At 38.0% G+C, this 22310-nt stretch overlaps 1 protein-coding gene across 1 annotated transcript; it reads left to right on the top strand.

The window, feature by feature from the left end:
* The first annotated feature begins 723 nt into the window (after positions 1-723).
* Positions 724-22168, top strand: inpp5l (inositol polyphosphate-5-phosphatase L). Its single transcript, XM_059337785.1, has 16 exons — positions 724-1202; positions 7634-7675; positions 8026-8126; positions 8731-8818; positions 12660-12723; positions 13651-13754; positions 14043-14095; positions 15647-15766; positions 16088-16172; positions 16274-16369; positions 16453-16527; positions 16839-16912; positions 17686-17797; positions 18775-18843; positions 18924-18983; positions 20151-22168. Exons 1-15 carry the CDS (start codon positions 1143-1145, stop codon positions 18963-18965), a joined length of 1185 nt encoding a protein of 394 aa, XP_059193768.1. The 5' UTR covers positions 724-1142; the 3' UTR covers positions 18966-18983; positions 20151-22168.
* Positions 22169-22310: the final 142 nt, after the last annotated feature.

Raw genomic sequence — 22310 nt, 5'->3', positions numbered from 1 at the left:
GTTACACATCATCACACTGTTAAAATAATCACCTATGTCATTTTTTGTCAAAATTGTTTTTTTTTTGCCTAAACCGCCTACATCCTCAGTTGATCAGATTATGTGATTTTAACCCCTTTAAGATAATGGCCTATGTCAAGTGTGTGATTTATGCACATTTATTATGCCTAAGTCAAAATAAAATGTGAGGCATTTGTTTGAATATGCCTTTGTGACTTAAACAAGATATGGTAATACTTTAATTTGAAGGTGTCTACATAAGAGTGAGATGAGTGTGTCATAAACATGACATTGGATGTGTCATGAACATTAATGACACTTTGAAATAACATTAATGCTCATGATACTTGTCATGTCATGTTTCTGACAGGCTTGTGTGACTCTTATGTAGACACCTTCAAAATAAAAGGCATGTTCAGAAAATTGTCTAAGTCATTTATTTCTCTTAAGTTACATAATTTGTAACATTGTTACATCCTTTTTGAGTTAAATTATCAATAAATGTCATATGATACACTTTTGGTGAAGTTTTTTGTGTTTCCTGCAAAACGTGAAAAAATTAGTTAGGCGATTATTTTAACAGGGTGACAATACTGGAGTGATGATGGCCACGCCGTGTGTCTCAGCGGTGATAAAGTTAACGTGAGGAGGACTGTGCTCTGTGGTAAATGGGCGGAGGCGGAGCACCGGAGTTCATAACCGCCTGCTGTATAACTGCTTGGTCCGGTTGTCTGAGAGTCTCTTGGAGGCAGCAGCAGCAGATGCGCCGTCCATGCTGCTTTCTAAGTCCGCTAAGAAGCCACTAGTCCAATTAACCGAGAGGAGGCGGAAATCCACGCATGCATGCTATTGAACTCCTCGGCTCCTCGATGGATATGAGCGCCGCTGCGGTTTATGATGACGACCTGATACGACGACAGCCCGCCATAACCAAACAAGTTGGACCAGAAGCGACGCAGTATCACCCCGTGGCATGCCGGTGTATTTTGAGTTGGTGGTAGTCGCGATTTAGGCTCACACATTAAGCCTTTTTAAGCTGCTGGAGAGTATCTGTTGTAGGCCTGCACGCCGTGCGTCATTTGGCGACGCTAACAAGGGGTTTCCTCTCCGCTCTGACTGTTTTGTGACGGTGGTTCGTTAACATGGAAACGTACACTGATGTGCTGCTCGTCACCGCAAATGTCGGGTCACTCTTTGACAATGTAAGTAGACAGGTAAGAAGAGTAACATTAAAACTACACCAGACAGCAGTGATGCCAGGGGATTATACGTAATGCTGTTAGGCTGAGAGAAATAATTAGTCGAGAGGGAACAGGAGGCAAGTTTTACCTTTAACAGACTCTGTTGCTACCATACAAATTTGACACAAGTGTCCCAACTAAACTATGACCTGTTGCTTTAATCGCAATTCACTTGCAGCCTGTTTTTTATCTACATTGTCGCGTTTTTTTCAGTCGTGTTTCTTTTATCGTCTGTCAGTAGTATGTGCTCAATGGGGTTCACCCGCTGTCGTTTATTAAAAGAAAATAAAGTTGATTTGTTATTATACCGTGGGATGCGAAAGTTTCACACCTCACGTGACCTGCTCTCAGTCTGAGTGGTAGTAAGTCTGAGCCGTCACATACTGAGATCAGCTATGAAAAATTAAAATGATCGAAAAACCAGACAAAATATAGGACCAGTGACCCCAAACTTACTGAAACCTATAGGTAACGTGTTTACAATTATTGCTCTTTCCTCATTCCTTTTTTTAGAATAAAGAGGGGTCACATTACATTGTTAATTAATTACAGTCATAGATAAAATTATTAGACCATCCTTTTCTACACTTTATTGTTAATTTTAATGCATTTTTAAAATATGATAACAACAAAAATAGCTCATAAGAGTTTAATTTAAGAGCTGGCATTTTCCATGATTTTCTTTAAAATGATTTTGGTTATTATCAGGAAAACCATGGAAAATGGCTAGATATCAGCTCTTAAATTAAACTCTTATGAGCTATTTTTGTTATGATTATATTTGTCCAAACAATTGTACCTTAACTTGTACCAGGCTTTAAATTGAACAAGAAATTGAAGAAGGGTGGTCTAATAACTTTCTCCATGACTGTACTGTGAGATCAGCTATGAAAAAGTAAAAAATGAAAATGTTCGACAACCTAGACAAAATAAAGGACCAATGACCCAAAAATTACTTAAACCTTAAACCTGTGTTTACAATTATTGCTATTCTTTGTTTTTGTTTAGGTGTATAGCCTATTAATTAACCCACAGTTAATTTTTTAAGTTTGGGGGTACAAACAGTTTTTTAGAATAAAGAGGGGTCACATTGCATTGTTAATTAATTACATCAACCGCTGCTGTGTGACTGTATTAATAACCAAATCTGATGTGATTGCTCTGATTTCATATGAATCATTGTTCCTTCTTTTTGGTGTAACAGCGGAACTCATGGTGACCACATTTTGTGTTCATTAATGAAAATCTTCTATCCCGATAAAGGCTATTTCATTACTTGATAACGATAGTGTCACATGTTTTGTGGTAATTCACTTAATAAATAGTATGTATGAAATAACCACATGGTAAAACCTATTATTGTTTGCTGCAGCTTTGCTCCCACATTCAAGAATCAGAATGTAAAGCGTCATCCAGATTATGTAAAATGTGCTGTATCCCAGCTCGCCTACTGTTTCAACATGGTTCTTTTGAAACTACATAGAAATATATATGACAGACTTTTTATTTGAAAACAATATCTATTTGGTCATATTGCCCAGCTCTGGTGTCTAAGAAGATTAATCATAAGCTTGTTTATTATTTTTCAGCATGTCCTTAAGTATTTGGGTATGTGAGCCACTGCAGTGGTCTTCCAAAACCTCTTTAACAGTATTACACAGCCGTTCCATTATTTATATTTGTCCTATGTGGGCCCTCTCCAGATGTGGCCCCTTAGGATTATCATGACTGCTCACAAGTGGTGTGTGCATTCAAGCCCTGAAGAAAACCACTGGTTATGATGTTAGTATAGGGAGGTTTTGTGTTAGTCAATAATCAGGTTAAAGTATCCTTATCACTCTGTATGGTATTTGCATCATTGGCTCCAGTGGTATCATTATTCCTATAGTTATTTTAATTTGTCGATTATAGCCTAGTCTTTAATGTTTGTATCTTTAAAAGTAATAGTAAGAGCACTCTATGTAAGGGATTAAAGAGATTAGACTACTATAACTATTCCAAAGTGTGTTTTTCAGATTTGGCCTCTGCTGGGCTGACAAAAGTTTAAGACATTGCAGGGAGGAGGACTCTTACACTCATGGAAATTTGGCTCAGGACCATGTTTCCGGTTGCCAGATCTGGCTCCAATGAAAACATGTTAGATCCCATTGTGGGAGATATGTAAACAGATGAAAATCTTCGTCGGGGGACTTGAGCTTTTCTACTGAATTAGGCCCCCGTATTTCTATAAACAAACCTCACGTTTACCCGGATAAGAGCAAGACCTTAAGCACATCACAGGATAAATCCTATTGCTTTTACAGTGTGGGACTAGCGAGTGTTCTGTCAGAGCAGTTTAGCCGGTGAGACAGTCGACTTCTCCTCTGTGGCACCAGTAACACGTCTACTGCACCTCGGAGCGGTATCCTGGAGATTAGATCCATTGTTTCTCGTGAGCTTGTATAATGACTATGTATAGACTTATTTGCATTGAATAGATGTTACTGTTAGACAAGCTTTCCATCCAACAAGTTATAATATGTAAGAGTACGAGTTGTTAGTGCACATTGCCAGCCAAGTTTCATTATCAAACGGCCTGGGACAACAAAGCATGAACTTAATCACCATGTTAAAGAGTTTCTTTGGAGCAGAGCTGCAGCGGAAACTCACTCAGGACTTCTCTTGTTCAGCATGCACCGTCTTGTTGCCCAACTCAGTGCTAGTCTGCCACAGAGAAACATACTTTGTTGCTGAATTGCTAATGTTCAATTTAGATGTTTTGGGTATTCCTCCTCTTATTTTTAATGCACCAACACAGTTGCATGTTGAGTATAATTAGCGTATGCACTTTATCTCTAAAACATATTACCGTTACAGATTCCCTAAAAAGTCAGGAAGTTGTCTAAAATGTAAACAAAACACAAGGCAATCATTTGCTAATCCGTAGTGACCTATATTTAATTGAAGGGGTAGGGGTAGACCTAAAAACGTTTTTTTTAAACTGATGTATTTCAGGTTGTTTTTAGCCACATGCTAAACAAGCACAATTGCAGAAACTAGAATATGTTACCTTTTCAAAAGAAACCTCAAACATGCATTTTGGCCTTGCAATTGTTCTGTTATAAGCTTTGGCTGAAAGTTTTTCAGTTTAATCCTAACCATTCCCGTTTCCCTTCCCATAAACATACTCATTCAGGTGGGTTTTAGAGGTTAATGTTCAAACTGATTATTTTGTTTATGTTTTCCAGAGTCCCAACTTCTTTGGAATTGGGACGATTGCAAACAGACTGCCAGTAGCAGGAATGATGCTGCAGCCACACAGCCATGCAAATAGACTATGCAAAGCCATTTCTCAGCTGGCGTGAATGGGCCTGCATGGCGTCCCAAAAGATTGTACATTACTTTGCAGTGGTAAACTCTGAAGTAGGCGTGTGAGAAACGACGTGCTCAAATGCTACCGTTTATCCGTTTACAGCCATGAAAGTCAACATGGTGCAGCTTTAATACAGTGGGAATGCGATTCTACCTGTAGTTCTAATGAGGGATGGGTCCGCCAAGCGAGCTCCCACCTTGTTTAACAGATTGCTTTGTGTAAGGTTTAGCCGCTTGCTTTTCTCATACATATTTTAACAGTATGCTCAGCTGTCAAGTGACCATGAAATATAAAACTCACTGTCTGGGACGGTGTATGGATGGTGGCCAGATTATGACAGGTGCAGCGCCACTTGTACGAGACTACATCCTGGAACACAAAAGATAATATTTCCATACAGTCTTCATTGTTTGTTTTAACCACCTGAGTTAATTATAGTTCGGAATATTTCCTTTCTGTGATTGACGACATCCTGAATTCCTTTTGACCTGTTTGTCTGCTAGCTTGTATTGTCATTTTAATTATTTTTGTGTATCCAATTTGTAGGGTAGCTCATGAAAAAACAGCCTATAAAACATTAAAGGTATACTTCTGATTTATTACGGTGTGGTTGTCCATATTCACTGTCAGTGTATTTAAGTAGATGATGGTCAGCACGACCCCACTTGGGAGAAGCAGGCAGGAGTACTGCCAAAGAGGCTAAGCTAAGGTTACCACCAGACAGGTTTAAGTTAATGCAAGGGGAACTAAAGCCACTCCATTTGCTCTCTGATCAAAGCCACCAGACTTCATTGAAAAAATTAATACCTTTGGCGTTTTATTAATCCTTCTGTTCCTTCTATGTTGCGGGTCAAATTGACCCATTGCAAAGTTTAAAATTATTTTAAAAAATAGTTAAAAGTGGGTTTTTTTGGGATGAATCTTCTTCTGTGGGGCTTAATAAGTGTGATCAACATATAAAATGAAAATGGTTAATTTCATATACTTGCATGTTTACATTACATAGATACTGAGAGGTGACTCATGTTAATTTATAAACATCACTCCGTAAAAGAAAAAATTTAAAATAAAATTTTCAAAAACTCAATGTCATGTAAAGAACACCACTGCACTAAATATTGATTTATATTGGTTTCTCAATGGGGTCTGGTGGCTTCGACAAGAGCATAGATAACTGCTTCAGTTCCACACATCAACTTAAACGGCTGTCTGACGGCATGGTAAAGCTGTGAAAATTTGCTAAATATGCAAACACTTAAAGGTGGGCCTTTTTGCTGTGTTCCCCTGACATTACTGCTTCTCCCAACTGGGGGTGTGTTGACCACCATCTTCTGTTGGTCATACGCTGACTAACGATAAATACCACATACAAATCCAGCTCAATAAATCCAAACTATCCCTTTTATCCCTCCTCTTCTGTTGTGGGTCAAGATGACCCATTTCAAAATTTAAAAATCTAAAAATAAATAGTTAAAAGTATTTTTTCCTAAAAATAAATAATTAAATAATGTAAAATACAAAAAATCAGTGTCATGTAAAACCATTGTATTTTATATGTAGGTATTTTCAATGTACATAAAGTTTTAACATGCATTTTTTTATCAAAAAAGAGTGAATTATCCTCATTGAACTATGTTCTTTGAGAGGCAAAGAACACCATTGCACTAAATATTGATTGAAATTGTTCGTAATGGAGTTATTGATGGTATATAAACAATGTTTATTGGGATTATTTCGTTTCTGACACTTTTGGATAATTAAACCCTTATGCCCTAACTTATTGCTGTTCCTGAAAAAATTAACATAACAGTAGGGTTAACGTGGCTCATTATTTGAAATGAGAAGTTGCTCAGATTGACACTTGAAGACAATGTTGTAAAGACACAAGCATGATGTCTGTGAACGTCCAAGTAGCATTAGCTAGCCACTTATTTATACGGTGTATTTAAGCAGTATTGTACTCTATATGGATAATTTACTATGTGTGCAATGGCTGGTGTTGTCAGCTTGTTGCTAGCTGAAAAGCTTAGTGCTCAGTGTGTTTAACTGGAAAGTTGGCCAGCCACACAGTCCTTTCAGTTGCTCCACTGATGAAATGTGAAAAGGAAATACAAAGAGAAAAAGAAATGTAGTGAGGATAAGGAAATGTTGAGTAGGAACAAATGAAATGTGTGCCAATACCAACAAAAATAGCCATTGGCACACAAAAGAGGGAGTGCTAGTGTCGTTGGGCTGGGCTGGATGTGTATGCTAACACATTAGCCATAGCATCCTGACAAGGGTTGTCAGCTCTGTGGATACAGTGTGTTGCACTGCCCTCAGGTGGCAAAAAACTATGCAGGTTTCTTCTCTTTAACTCCTTATGATTCTGCCCCTTTTATTGAGAATTGGGGGTTGTGGGCTGTGGACTTTAAGGGGGAGATATCAGGTCAACAATTAATACCTCATAGAAATGTACATCATCTGAAAGCAGGGGATCTGAAGATTAATTTGCGAAGCAACTCAGCACTGTGTTGCTCTGGTCATAAATCACTAATAAATTGACTTAATCAATTGATTAAACCTATTAAGGTGAACAACATCAAGAACATCAATGTATGGCTTTCTGAAGTCCATTTGACTGTTTAGGGACCCCAATATGTACAAATGTTCAAATACATTAGGCATGTGTGTCATCATAATAAAGCATGTAATAGAACACTTGTGGAAACCCATAAAACCCATTTTCATTCATAAATTATTACGTCAGAGGTCAGAGGATCGCTTTGAAAATCACAATGCTTAATTACCTAGCAAAAAAAATAGCCTAACTTTGCGGTGTTTTGCCAACTTCCAAACAAGATACCCTGACATGCTTGGTACTAATGGATTTCTTAGATCCTATGCTTTATATGATATCAATATCTTCTCTGAAAGAAAAATTAAGCCCACTATAGCTCCGTGAGCCCCAACGTCCCAAGGGTGGTACATTGGAACGTAAAGGTGTTGAGAAAGTTTACTTGCATTTGATGCTTTTCTTTCTTTCTTGTCATTTTTATAGGTGGGTGAAATTCAAAATGAATGGTTACAAGAATTGTATAAGGTTAGTTTGGCTCTTGTGGATGTTGCATTAACAACTCACTGTTTTAAACATTTTACACTGTGTCACATATGTTATCCATGATATGTCTCAAGCTACTACTCTGACATCATTACATTGGTGACATCCCAATATACACAACAGCTCCGTGTTCCTCTGGAAGATGGATACTGTGTATTAGCACAGTCACCGATAATTCCTCCTCACCAGTAATTCAATCACAGAAAAACACCACATGACCCCTAATGGATAGTTCACTTCATCCTGTGACACAGTGTTGACCCTCTTCACTTCTCATCACTCTGTAATGTAAAACCTGCACACTAAGACCTGTTTGTGCTTCTTTGTCACAGACTATCCACAGCCACAAGCCGCAGTTCATCGCCCTGCACTTCCAGGAGGTGGGAGGGAAGGACTACATGGTCAACATGGGACACGCAGAAAACTTCTTTTGGTAGGATTAATGTACAATGAGGGAAATGTATTTAGTTCCTTTATTAAGTAAAAGTACTAATACCACACTTTGAAAATATTCCACTCCAAGTAAAAGTCCCCATATAAAAAACATACTTACTTTTTTACTGAAATGAACACAACAAAGTCAAAGTCAACTTTATTGTCAATTTTCCATATGTGCAAGACACAGAGATTGAAATAATGTTTAATGATAAAAGTAGCTCATAAGAGTTGATATCTAGCCATTTTCCATGTTTTTTAAAATAATAATAATTATTATCTCTCTCTCTCTCTCTCTCTCTCTATATATATATATATATATATAAATATATATATATATATAAATATATGTATGTGTATATGTATGTATATATGTATATATATATATATACACATATATATGTATATATGTGTGTGTGTGTGTATATATATATATATATATATATATATATTGATATAGATATGATCAGTGAGATTAGAATTGATGATTGTAATTCTTGCCAGTTATTTTTCTATTCACAAACGAATCAATTGATTAACTAATCTCTTCAGCTCTACATCAAAGGGAACATGTTTAATAAAGATATCTGTGTTGTTTCCAGTAACATTGAGTCCAGTGAGGAGATGAAAGACTTCGACAGGGTCTGCATCTACGTGGACAACCAGTTCCAAGCAGAAGACAGCTTCACGGTAAGAAACACACTAATGTCTCAGTCAGAGCAGTTCACCTGTGCCTCCACTAGATGGAGCCCTCCTCCGTGTTAATGAGAGGTGGGTGGAGGTACTCTGCTGATAGTGATTAGCGAAAAGCAGGAGCTCATGGCTGGTTGACATCGGAAAGCTGGAGTTTGTAAAGCTTATCAGTGAATTTGTACATGCCTTTAATTTATTGAAATTTGAATATTATTAGATTTTTTGGATTTTTTTTTGTTAAAAGAAAAAAGAAGGAAAAGAACACAAAAAAATACATGACAAATATGATCAGTGAGATTAGAGTTAAATTCATTATGCTCATAAAACATCTTAAATCAAAAAGAAGGCAAACCTAAAAAACATGGCATTTTATTACCTATTGTTTTTTTAGAGCAATGGGTGTCACTGGATATTTTCAACAAGAAGATAAGAGAACATTTTAACACGTTGGTTCCCCTTTTTGTGATATGATTTGTTGTTGTAGCCTGGTGTGCACAAGTCTGAATCCAAAAAAGTTGGGACTCAGTACAAAACATAAATGTATCAAATTCAGAATTTAGAGCATTAATTTACAAAAAACAAACGTTTTATTAACATCACATATATTGTCTGTGTACAATTTATAGTTAAATATATGTAATAAAATAGAAGAATATATATATATATATATATATATATACAGTGTTTGGGTTTATTATTCGGGTTTCATCCATCAAGGTTCACTGCACAGTCTCAGGGATGTTGAAAACGCAGCCTTATATAAGTGACATAGATCTCAGTGATAAAGCATGACACTAACATGGTGTCTTAAAGGCGGCATAGTGCCAGCATAGATTTAGGGCATCTTAAAGATATGTCCATTGAGTAACTCATGGCCCTACCTCGTTGAACCCAGAGTCTGATTCTGTAGATGACCTAGTTGTCTTCGGGACACAACCTCAACCCCCACATCTGTTGTGAAAGCTATTTCTATTTCTAACTTCCTCTTTCATCACACAGCACAAGCTGGTTTTCCGTCTCATCATTGGCCCTGAAATGTATTCTGGTTGTTGTTTTTTTTGGGAGGGCGGGGGTCAGAAAAATGTACTTGCCCAAAGTCAATTTTTACTTGGTCCTTTATAAATAGTTTTATTTATAAATGAGTATTAATTAAGTTAATTGTCATTTTTAATCTTTAGAGGAGGGGTTGTCAGCAGCCGACTTGGAGACGCTGTCTGCTCATTTTATGGCACCTTAGGGAATTTTTTTTGTGAAACTTCAATAACAACCCTTGTGGCAGACTTTGCAACACATAGCTGGAGTTTCATCCGCATCCTGTAGCACCATCCAACAAACTCTTCGGTGTTGAGCTTTACCTCTTGTCTTTAGCCTTTTCTTGTGCGTGCCTGGTAGGTACTGTGCATGTGCAGCTCTCAACAGGAATGAAAGGGAAACGAGTTGGCTCACTCTTCAGGAACTTTCATCAACACCTCTCAGAAGTTCCGAGAGTTACTAGTCGGACGTGGCACTTCTTATTGTTGAGCCCTGGCTCCTAACAGGTTTGTCAGCATTAGTTTGTCTGAATATGTGCCCTGGTTGGGAGTTAACACCTCCTGGGTGAGAAAAGTGGCTGAGTATTTCTTAAACTATTAACCCTTACTCCTCCCATGTGATACCCCCACACTGGACGTCTGACAGTAGGGGTCAATGGCTGCATCTGTAGACTGAAGGTGTGTGAAGTAAAAAGGAGAAAGTCAATGGCCAGGTGTGGGGGAGACCGGCCAAAGTCAATACATTTAACTCTAGATTAAAACTATTGATCCCAGCCTATTTGTGCACGATAAATAAAGTGTGAGGGGGGGGAGTGAGAGACAGCTGGGACTAAGTTTCCCCTGCGCTTGAGTGTTCGCACCCTCCACTGTTTGCCCTGAGAGGGTTGCAGCCCCCCCACCCCTCCTAATGCCTCATTCTCATTTCGTCGGTGCCACCTGCATTGATTTTCAATTTGTTTCCCCCTGGCTGCGGATCATCAGTTATATGGCCAAGAGAGAGTTTGGGGGGTTCTCCTTTCAGAGGGGCTGCAGGAGTAGAGGGGGCAGACTTGCATGCATTCCCAGTACAAATGGTGTTTTGATAAAAAATCACTTGTAAGTCAATATTTTTTTATTAAACTGTGCACAAACCTGATTGATGAAGATAGGTGTTTGGCAGAGTATGTGGAGGAGAATGTGTATCTGTGTTTGAGTGTGTGTGTGTGTGTGTGTGTGTGTGTGTGTGTGTGTACTCTGCAGTACAGTTTAAACTGAAGCTGAATTCAGCTTAGTTTTCTTGAGCTAATTATCAGAATATAGTCCGTAAATCCTGTATAAGAATCACAATATTCCTCTAATTGTGAACTAAAATTGCAAAATAACTTTATTCTTTAGTCAGCTTTTAGTTTTAGCATTAAGTAAACAACTCTATCAGACCCGTCCAAATAACTCCCCGACTCAAACCTGAGTTTGGACAAGTTGGTCACTAATTGCCGCTCACTGGAGCTGGAGACACTTCCATTTTGTTAAATGAGGATGACTTTGGCACCGAAGATAAACGATCTCTTCAGGGAAAGATCTCTCATGCTACGGCTGGATGTTTGTGTGTGTGGGGGGGTTGCACAGCGGTCCGTCACGCCCTGAGCCCTCTGAGCGCCGGCTGATTTTTCTTCGGCCCCCAGTCACAGCGGCAGCGCTGGCAGACAGCAGGCCTACTGCTTAATACCTTTTAAATTGTTTTAATTTTCTGTCTTTATTGATCTCACAGGGCATGATTAATCAGATCAGTGGAGCAGGCAGTTAGTACATTAAAAATTGTCAGCCCCATGTCAGGGATGATTGGGTGCTGAAGTGTGTGTATGGAGAGGGGGGGGGGGGGCAGTATGTGGATGTGTTGTGCAGTTATGTGTTCACTTTGAACGTCTCTATTCTTTAAAGTTTCATGTGTCTTTGGGAGAGTAACAATATACTGTGTCGCACTGGATCGTTCAATACGAGGCTCACATGATGGGGAAATGAACAATTCAATTCATCATCTCAGAGGAGTTGAGATGATGATTTTGATGTTTGGGTTTCATTGTGGATCGTCGATGTGAGACGACTTTAAATGGATCAGACGGAGCTCAAATGTTCCATTTTAAAAGTTTAAATATTACAGTTGTATAAACTTTAATGCTGTAATATTGGAAATGAGCCACATTTACAGACATTTAATATATCAAAATGTAGCTTAAGGTTGTTTTCTTGTGTTCTTTGCAGCAAGTGTCTGAAACTAAATGTTTCTGCAGTAACATTTTAAAGGGACAGTTCACCCCAAAATCAAAATAAATGTATATATTTTTTTGCAGTTTCATGTAGAACCTATTTCTAGTAATTATAGTTCAGACACAAAGCTGCTCACTCAAGATAATCCACAGATCTTGTTGTAACTAGGTCATGCTTTCTGCAAAAAGACATTAATGTTGACTTTTTAAAATTTATCTTTTGACACCTTAAGCTCCACATACAAAGTGCCATTTAGTTTGACTGTATTTGAGAGAAGGCAGACATCTCGAGGGCCGATATTTCCAACACTCAACACTGCAACTCATATCAAATTAATCTAGACTGATAAATTTAACTGCAGGTAAGAGGAAAAAAATATATTATTTTATTTTGGGGTGAACCGTCCCTTTTAAAGTGTAATTTTAGCAAGAATTTCTGAAATCTTTATGAGATTGGACAACTCACTTTTGTGATGTTTGTTTTCAACCTGAAACCATTTGTATAACCGTTTTTTTTTAAATAACATTGTAACTCTTCTCTTCTTTATTTCTGTCTCTCCACAGGCTTTGGGGAGCATGTACTTCATCCACAAGACACTGAAAAACATCTATCAGTATGACTTTAATGGTAAAAACTTTACTCCTATAGAGCCCGACAGATATGGGATTTTTGAGACCAATACTGATTTAAGAAGGGAAAAATGTACTGATTACCAATACGGCAGCTGCTATAGTGAATTTTCGATCTGGCTTGAATAAAGACCTTTTTTATGTGGAATGTGTACAGATTTGCACTGATATGACTGTACAAAAGTTCTCAGAAGGCTGTTTTCCTGAGCAAATTACTTTACTAAAGAATATTTTTACAATATTAGTGTTATTGGCAGCCAATTCTAGAAACAATGGATAAAAAAAAATGAAATAAATAGCTAAATAAACATCAGTACTGTATGTGCAGTATCAGTCAATTGCTGACTATTTAAATAAAAACAAAATAAATAGCTAACATCATTTTTAAATCACCCCAAGCATTGCTTTCTGCATTATATGTTCTGTAAAAAATAAAAATAAACTTTTTTTATTGGTCGATGCTGATAGAGGTATAGGTTAGGCGCTACTCATAAATGGCTCATACCTTCGATGGAGTAAGAGCAATGTTGCATATGATTGGCAAGAATCTTTTCATTTTTTAATACCAGGAATTTCAGGACATTTCTCAGTGCATAATGACCGTTTGATGGCCCACTCCTCCCGGCCAGATATTTGCAAAGAACCTGAATTTAAAATGGAGCTGTTATTTTCCTGCTGCATAGTCCAGTCACGTTAGGCGTGAAAAAGCTCCTCAGAAAAGCTTATGGAAGAACCATAAACATCCTGCAGCTGCCACTCGCTGTGTGGCCCAAACCGATTGTTGTTCACCAAACACAGTCTAATGGCCCGCTTATAGATCCTCTCATCACGTATGCCGCTCTGATGAGGTTAACACCAGTTTATTGATTGCTGTTTGCATGTTTTCTCACTCTTTTACATGTCACCCCTCTCCTCCCCCTCACAGTTAAGGATTTTAAAGCAGTGTCGGGACAGAACAAGCACGTGGGCTCTCTGGAAGGGGTCACCACAGTGGAGAAAGAAAAATTCCCAAAGAATTTCTGGCCTGATGTGAGTATGTATGCATGAGTGTGCATCTGTGTATGCTTACATTTGTATGTGTGTGTGGTGTGTGTGTGTGTGTGTGTGTGTGTGTGTGTGCAGGTGTGGGGAGGGGTACGTGAGGGCCAAAGGGAGATGTCGGGACAAATGAGTCTACTGGGGCTGCTGGGGCTGTCTGCCCGCTCTGACAGGGAGATGAGACAAATTATGTGAAAGAATCAATAATTATCAGTTTGGCCCTTCAAAGACACGGCTCACTGCTGTTTAGTGACTCGCTCTAATTTGTCTCTGTTGCAGTTCAAGTGGTCCAGAAAGGGCTTCATGAGGACCCGCTGGATCATACACAACCAGTACGTACTTTGTGCACTAACCTGACCTTGATAAAAGTCAGGACTCACTGTCACTTTTGGTTGTTTGTTGACTTTTTTCCTTTTTTATCCAGTTATTTGAAAAAGTGTTCTGATTAACTGAGCATGTAGGCTGCTTTGCTCAAACTGCTTTAAAAAGCCAATGTGTTCATCTGTTATGGGCCCTTGATACACAAAACAAACAAACCCTGGTTTGATACAATAGCTGTCAAACATCTCTAAATGAGAAAAGGAAATCATGATTGATTTATATCTCAGCAAACATGGTTTGTTTTCCGTTCTATTTCCACCTCAGAGAAGCTGGGTGATAGGTCAAATGTGTATTACCAGTGCCAATACAATGCTAAGAATTCAGTATATTATTAAAGATATAATTTTTTTAAATTATACTTTTTCATACCATACTTTGAGATTATTTCGAGCACCATTTTGAGCATGTTTTAGTATTAACAATGACTAACATTCTGCAGTTCAAGTCGGCTCTACACAGGGTTTTAGCATCTTTTAAACGTATTGCTTGGTTGCTCTTAAACACTTCAAATTTAGAACAAATCAATTAAAATTTTTATAATACAGTTAAAAAAAAACCCAGATACATGTATACATAGATATACAATTTGAAAAAAATAAAGATACTAAAATAATAAATAAATAAATAAACTAAAATAGTAAAAAAATAAATATAAATACAAAAACATTTTGAAATATTGATAAAAATATTGATAATAAAGAGATAATAAGACATTGAGTTTTGAAAACACAGTAAAAATGACTTGGTGCTGCTGCAGTGGCTCAAACTTGCACCATCTTTTCTCTATTTTTGTGTGTTTGCTGTCCCCAAGGGATGTTTTAACAAAAATATTGAAATTATGTATTTAGTGTAGCAACTTAATTGTCCAATTATTAAATTAATATTACTGTATTTTACATATATCTATATATAGCCAGTGCAGGGTGGTGCTCAAGTGCATGGGCTGAATGTTACAGGCCTGTGAACACATTTTTTATAACTGAAGTTGCAAAGAACATATGTTTTTTCATAGTTTTGAAACCACTGAATTGAAGTAAATAAAGCTAAATATTATCCTTAAATGACCCAGGATAAATCAAACAGTGCTGCTGCTACAATTTGCTTGTGTTTTCTGTGAACAGTAGTAACTATTTGCTCTGCTGCGTGGTCACCTGGGGACAAAACACAATCTGTGTGCCACAAGATCATGCTGTGAGTCAACACGGCTCCTTTGTCGGATGCACATTAATTCTTTTCCAGTGACAGCCAAAGAAAAGGAGCGAATGCTGGACACAAAAGACAAATGTGCTTGTTTGTGGACTCAGCATTAACACGAGAGCACTCACTGATAAAAAAAAAAAAAGCTCCACAGAAGTGACACCTCACCTATCTGATGTCAGGCTTTGTTATCAAACTGTTTCCTGTTTTCTTTCTCCACCTGCCACACGTCACATTATTTTCTTTCTGTGTGTGTGTGTGTGTGTGTGTGTGTGTGTGTGTGTGTGTGTGTGCGCGCCTCACAGAGGCCTGGACTTTGTCAACGTCCACCTGTTCCACGATGCCTCCAACCTCATTGCCTGCAACTCGAGTCCTTCCATTTACTCAGCCAACCGCAAAAACGCTCTCAGATACGTCATCAACAGGTCAGATTTTAAGCTGCACATGACTGTGAAAAACATGACTTTAATATGTGCAAAATGATTTTAAAAAAATACAGTGTTAAAATTTAAAAAACAATCGTTTGAGACTCCTCACTCGACAGAATGACCATTAAGAATGGAGTATATTTCTCATCTTCATCGTCATGTAAACCAGGATATTTTAGGAATTTACATAAGTTCTGCCCTTTAAATTGACTATTCTGAAAATAGGACCATAGTCATGTGCATTTGTACACACTCATAGTAAGGTTTCATAGAGAAGAAGGCCCAAACATCTGAGTGATTCCTGCCATTTCCTTACAGGATATCAGACAGCCGTTACACTCCTCTGCCTTTCCTCGTGTTTGGAGATTTCAACTTCCGTCTGGACACACTCAGTCTTGTGCAGGTATGCAACATCTTTTCTCCTAAAGCTCAGGTTGTTGATGATGTGCAACAGGCTGACATTCTGACACAGACCCTCTCTTGTGTTTGTGTGTCTGTGAGCAGCATCTGTCCACTTCGGCAGACGTGCAGACAGTGAAGAAGGACAGCAGTAACAAAGTGGAAAAAATCATCTGCGAAGAAAAAGATAACGATCACAAGGTGATTAAACCAGCTCTGCTAGGCAACGTGACTTTTTACTTTCAGCGATGCCTTCACTTTACATGCCTATTTGTCATCTGCAGGTGCTGCTCCACATCGAGGAGAAGCTGTTTGCTTACCTGAACCAGGCAGTTTTCAGGGAGGACAACGGCAGAGCAGTGAGAGCACAGTTTCAACTTTCACCCTCACTCAGCTATAACACAGCCTCACAGAATGCTACTAAACATTATACAACAGGATGCTTAGCAACACTGTGACATATCATCACAGATTTTAGATTAGCTCCTATCAGCGGAAATACACTCCCATGAATCACAGTACAGTAAATACAACAGCTCTGAGGTAAACAAAACAGCGATAACTTTGACAGTAAACTGGGTTCTCAAGTTATACTCACTCACGTCACTCACTTGTTTTCAATGTGTTGAGATTTCCTGCAGCGCTAATCACTATGACCACTAATCCTCAGCTTTTGAAGTATGACAAAGAAGTCGCAGCCTTTCATGATGTTATTAAGGAAGAGGCCATCAAGTTTCCACCCAGGTAACTCAAGCACACTAATTCCCACCTCTGTTATTATCACTCAAAACCCTCTTTTATTATTATCAAGTAGCTTTTATTTCCCATCTGACGACCCTGGTTTAATAGAAGTCGGGATGCTGTGTAACATGTAAATAAAAACAGAATGCATGCGTATACTTAAAAAACAACAACAAGAGTTTATCAGTTTGAGGGTTTTTTTTTTTTGTTTTATCTACGTCTGACCTTTTGGGGTTGTAGTTTGCATGGCCTTCTGTCCCAGTTATTTTCATTCTATGCCTATTTATGTCACATAATTTCCTTCCTTCCTTTCCTTTATGCTGAATTTTTGTATGAAAGGTGCCATACAAATTAAGACTACTATTATCATTATTATTTTAACAACCCCTATTCTGCAAAAGTTGGCATGCTTTGTGAAATGTAAATTAAAAAAGAATGCATCCAATTCAGAATGTGTTCATATTTACAAAAAGCAGAAGTTTCCCAGTTTGAACATTAGATATATTGTTTTTGCACAGTATTTCGTTGAATATAGGTCACTGCATTCTGTTTTTACTAATATTTTTTCACAATGTTGCAACTTAATTGAAATTGGCGTTATTTAATACACTGTCTCTCTCTCTTTCTCTCTGTCTATTTCTCTCGTCCTCTCCCTGTCTCTCTCTCTCTCTCTCTCTCTCTCTCTCTCTCTCTCTCTCTCTCTCTCTCTCTCTCTCTCTCTCTCTCTCTCTCTCTCTCTCTCTCTCTCTCTCTCTCTCTCTCTCTCTCTCTCTCAGCTACCCCTACAGTGAAGAGTACACTAAACCGACCCAGTACATGAATACTCGCTGTCCTGCCTGGTGTGATCGGATCCTGATGTCACACAACACCCAAGAATTCATCCACAGGGTCAGTTAGTGCTACTATTATGGTATTTAAAGCTGAAATGCATAACTGTTTGCCTGTGTGTTAACTTTCTTTGCACTTAAATTCAAAGTGCAGATGATGTTTTTTATATATACATGGTTTAATAGAGGACTGCAATTTCTTTTTTGTCAAATAGGTCTATGTCTCTTTAACTTTAACATTCTCACATGGCCACTGTGTTAATTACAAGATTAATGTAATTTTTCTTAAAAGCTCCCTATCAGCCAATGCTTTGCTCGTCCAAATGAAGCTTCAACATCTTTAAATTCTTTGTCTCTGAACCTCTTAGTTACTGTTATGCCTGTCAAGCTTCCTATCATAATGGTGACAGGTTTCACTCAAATTGATAGTGATTTTCAAAACAATAACTATTTCAGACACTGGAAGACAAAAACAAGCTTATTTCAATGTAGAAAAAAGCCTGTTGTATTATATTATCTACTATTAACATTATTATGTTGCTTTATACTTCTACTCCACTACATTTTGAGGCAAATATTGTCCTTTTTACCCCAATACATTTAGTTCACTTGCTTTAGTTACGTTTCAGGTCAAAATTTACATAAAAAATATGATAAATTTAAGTCAAATTAAACCTGCATACATAAATGCATCAATACAAATAATCTAAAAATATATTTGGAATATATATATGTATATAAATATACATTCTACATAATGAGTACGTTTAATTTAGGTACATTTTACGCTTTTGTACTTTTACTTAAGTAATTTTTGAATGCAGGACTTTTACTTGTAGTGGAGTGATTTCACAGTGTGTATTAGTACTTTTACTCAAGTAAGGGATATGAATACTTCTTTCGCCACATGTATTCCAACATCTAACAACACTCGACCACGCAGATGACATAAAATTGCAACATTTTAACTAAAAGTAGTTTGATGTTGAATGTCACATTTTATTTGCTTTGCTACTAAGAGTCCATTGATGTTTTCAGGGAGATGACAGTGAGGAGAGCGTCGTTTACAACACAGTGGGTCCGAATGTGTGTATGGGAGACCATAAGGTAACTGGTTAATAGCATGTTTATTGTGCAGACCAGAAACAGACCAGCCATGAAAAAATAACTGTGTGTTTTTCTTGCAGCCGGTTTTCTTGTCCTTCTCACTGAAGACGAATGACCATTGACTTGGATCCTTCTCAATGGTAAGAGCATGTGCCAGTGAGTGTGTTTCTATACTGTACAGCAGGTGAAAGTGTGTCTGAGTAAATCCAGAGGGGTGGATTCAGTGTGTGAGAGCGATCACAGTAATCTTGCTCCGGTCCCCAGAGAGCCATAACCCAGGCTGGCCCATTGGAGTCGGGATATGAACTAAGATGAAGTGCCTGCGGGACACGAGCACTCCTTTGTGTCCAGCATAGTCGCACCTCAGGCGATCAGCACCTTTCACTGATCTATGTCTATTGAATCCTCTGCACTGTCACTGTGGCTACACACTAAGTGCATCGCTGGCCCTCTTTTCATTAATTACCACCTGGATGGTCGGCCGGAGAGACATGCATCGTGCCGGACAGCGTATTGGCATTTTTACGGCCATGATTTTGTTTTGCTGCCGTTTAAATTTATTTTTTTAGTAATGTACTGCTTTTTCATGAGGGTCCTTCTTCTTCAGAGGGCTGCAAAATGATAAGTCAATGCAATGAAGGGACTTAGAAGATGCTACAGCCAGCTCGCTTTTACCTTTGTCTTCAATTCATTCCAGTCCAGCAGTAACTGTGTTTCTCAGGGTGTGTTTTTACCACGAATGATATCTCCAACAATTGGCAACTCAAACCAAAACATGGCAACCTCTAATCAAATCAATCTTGATGGATTTGTAATAATAATAAATGCACATGCATCATATACTGCACGCAGGGGCGCAGATGGGATTTTTGAACTAGGGGGGACGAAGCTGGCAGCAAATGATTTCAACTCAATGAGTTATTTTTCCACTCCATGCCTTAACCCAAATATGTTTTATTTAAAAATAATTAAATGAACTATAGTGTAAACAACAACCAACATATTACATAAATAAAAAGAAGTTTGTACATGAAATTCCCAGTGCAGCCAAACAAATTTACTGACTTAAAGCTGACTCAATGAAGGACCCAAAAACATCTCTCCTCCTTTCATCACCCTGAACATACTGCTATAATATATTCTTATATTTGTGATTTAGAAGAATGTCAGATACAGTATGAATCACTATGAATCTGTCTCTAGTGCCATCTGCGTGTATGACTGCACATGCACTCTGAGTCTTAACTATTCTCATTCACATTTGTTTTTCTGTTGACGTATGATGTGTTTCTGTTTGTCTGCTGCAGGTCATTGACCGCAACATCCTCACAGCTCTTCCTCAGTATCAGTATCAGAGGGTAATCAGCATGATGGTTATCCGACAAAAAAACCCCACCCATCATCCAGCAGCAGGTCTGGACACAGGTAGTCTTCGCTGTGCAAACCCACATCACTGGCGTCTCACAAACGAATGCCTCACTGCCACATACTGTCGACCACAGCCCGAGGGACACGAGCACTGATCTGTCAGCAGCTGTTATGGATTTTTGAGGCATTTTTCCAGATTCTCCAATCACTCACTCTCTGATCTGAAGTCCCCTGAGCTGTCTCCTGCAGCCGCGGAGAAGACATGACTGCAGGGTGTCAGTCCTTCACATGGACGTGTATGCAAAACATTGTTTTCTGATTGTAGTTGTTGCATTTTTTTTTTTAAATGGCCTTTTTCTTACAGGCAGTGTCAGACAAACCCCAGACAATGCATCACAAATGTACTCATTCCTTATTGGTCCTAAAAGATTTATTAAATCAATACCATCTCACGCCACGTTATAGCAACTGAACTAAAGCTTCCCTTTAGTACTTTTTAAAGAAGAAGTTCATTCAGCAAATCAGAATCAAGTATCAGGATGTAAATAACTTTTAGTTAAACATTCCGAACAACATTATTACAAGCCACTAATAATAATAAACAAAAAAATATGGGATCTTTAACATCAAGTGTTGGACCAGTCCTACTGAATATGCATGTATGCTTTTATTTTAGATTTTATGCCAGTTTTAGTTGAGGTATTTGTGTTTTGAAGTTGTTTACTATGACTGTAAGCTGTATTTTACACCACAAGGATATAGAGTAGAGGAATGCTGCTGTGCCGGTTTCCTGATGAGGTGTTTCGTTAGATGACCTCCATAAATAACACGTAATTTATGTAGGACATCTCACTGGCATGTCTTTCATAACGTATTTACTTTATCACAGCGGCTTTAACTATGTTACACAACTCTGAAGTACAAATCAAAATAACCTTAAGGATTGATTTTGATGAATGTATATGATGTAGAAATGACACTAGACAGTGGACGAAAAGGCCAATAACATCCTAAAGCAACAACAGCAGTCTGCTCTGTTTATGAATGCTGCGGTAGGAGCTGAATTTATTAATATAATACAGCAGCAGAGTGTTTCACCCTGTTGAATTTAAAGTGACATTCTTTTGCTGTTTTTCTTATGTACCAAGTGTACGTCAATACCAAGTGCTTTATTCCACAAGCTATAACTCAGCAGTTCTCAATTTCTCGATTTAAGCCGTCCTCACTCAGAAAGTTTTCTTTACAGTTTGTCTTCGCGGGAATCTTTTCCACCCTGATCTGGTTGGCATCGACCTTATTTCATTGCCAAAAGAATTATACTGTAGGTCTCACATGTTTACTTCTAACTGTACTTAACGGGTGTGGGTGTTTTTATCACATGGTTTCACTTGAAGCTCACAAAGTCCTGTATATATACAGCATACACACACACACACACACACACACACACACACACACACACACACACGTGTGCACCTACACAGCACAAAAGGCACTATTTGCTTTTGGATAGATTTTTGTCTTATATTTTGTTGTTGATTCATAGTGTCCTGATGTAGCACCAGTGCTGTATAATATTTTTGATGTGTATTAATGGTTAGATTTTCTTTCTTTTTTTAATCTGGCTTTAATAACGACTAATTGAAAATCCACATATAAATGTTTTGAGTGTTTTGTGAAATGTCTTACACGGCTTGATGGAACAGCACACTTTCCATATTCATACAAAAATACTTTTCATGCATAAATCCACACTTATTCATATGAAGTTTGGACTATCAGCCATGTTTGTACAGTGAGACTGAAGCCTCGCCATAACAAGATTAAGTTAACAGTTTGTAAGTAATACACTTGGGAGTGGAGTTATAAGGCCAGTATTACATTTAGAAATAACTCTGGTCAAACACTACAGCATTGTCATATTTCACTTTTGTAAATAAAATATTACCCTCATCAATGTGTTGCAATGTTATTAAGTGGCTTCACCGTGCAGTCTATGTTATAACACGCTTGGGATTTTGAAACTGAACGCGTCAGTTTTGAGTCACACCTCTTTGAGGATTGTTACGTGAAGGACGTGATCAAAAGCATTAATGTTA

The sequence above is a fragment of the Centropristis striata genome, chromosome 7 (assembly GCF_030273125.1).
Source record: "Centropristis striata isolate RG_2023a ecotype Rhode Island chromosome 7, C.striata_1.0, whole genome shotgun sequence".
NCBI lineage: Eukaryota > Metazoa > Chordata > Actinopteri > Perciformes > Serranidae > Centropristis > Centropristis striata.
Note: the sequence above shows the minus strand (reverse complement) of the source record. Positions and strands in the feature narration are given on the sequence as shown.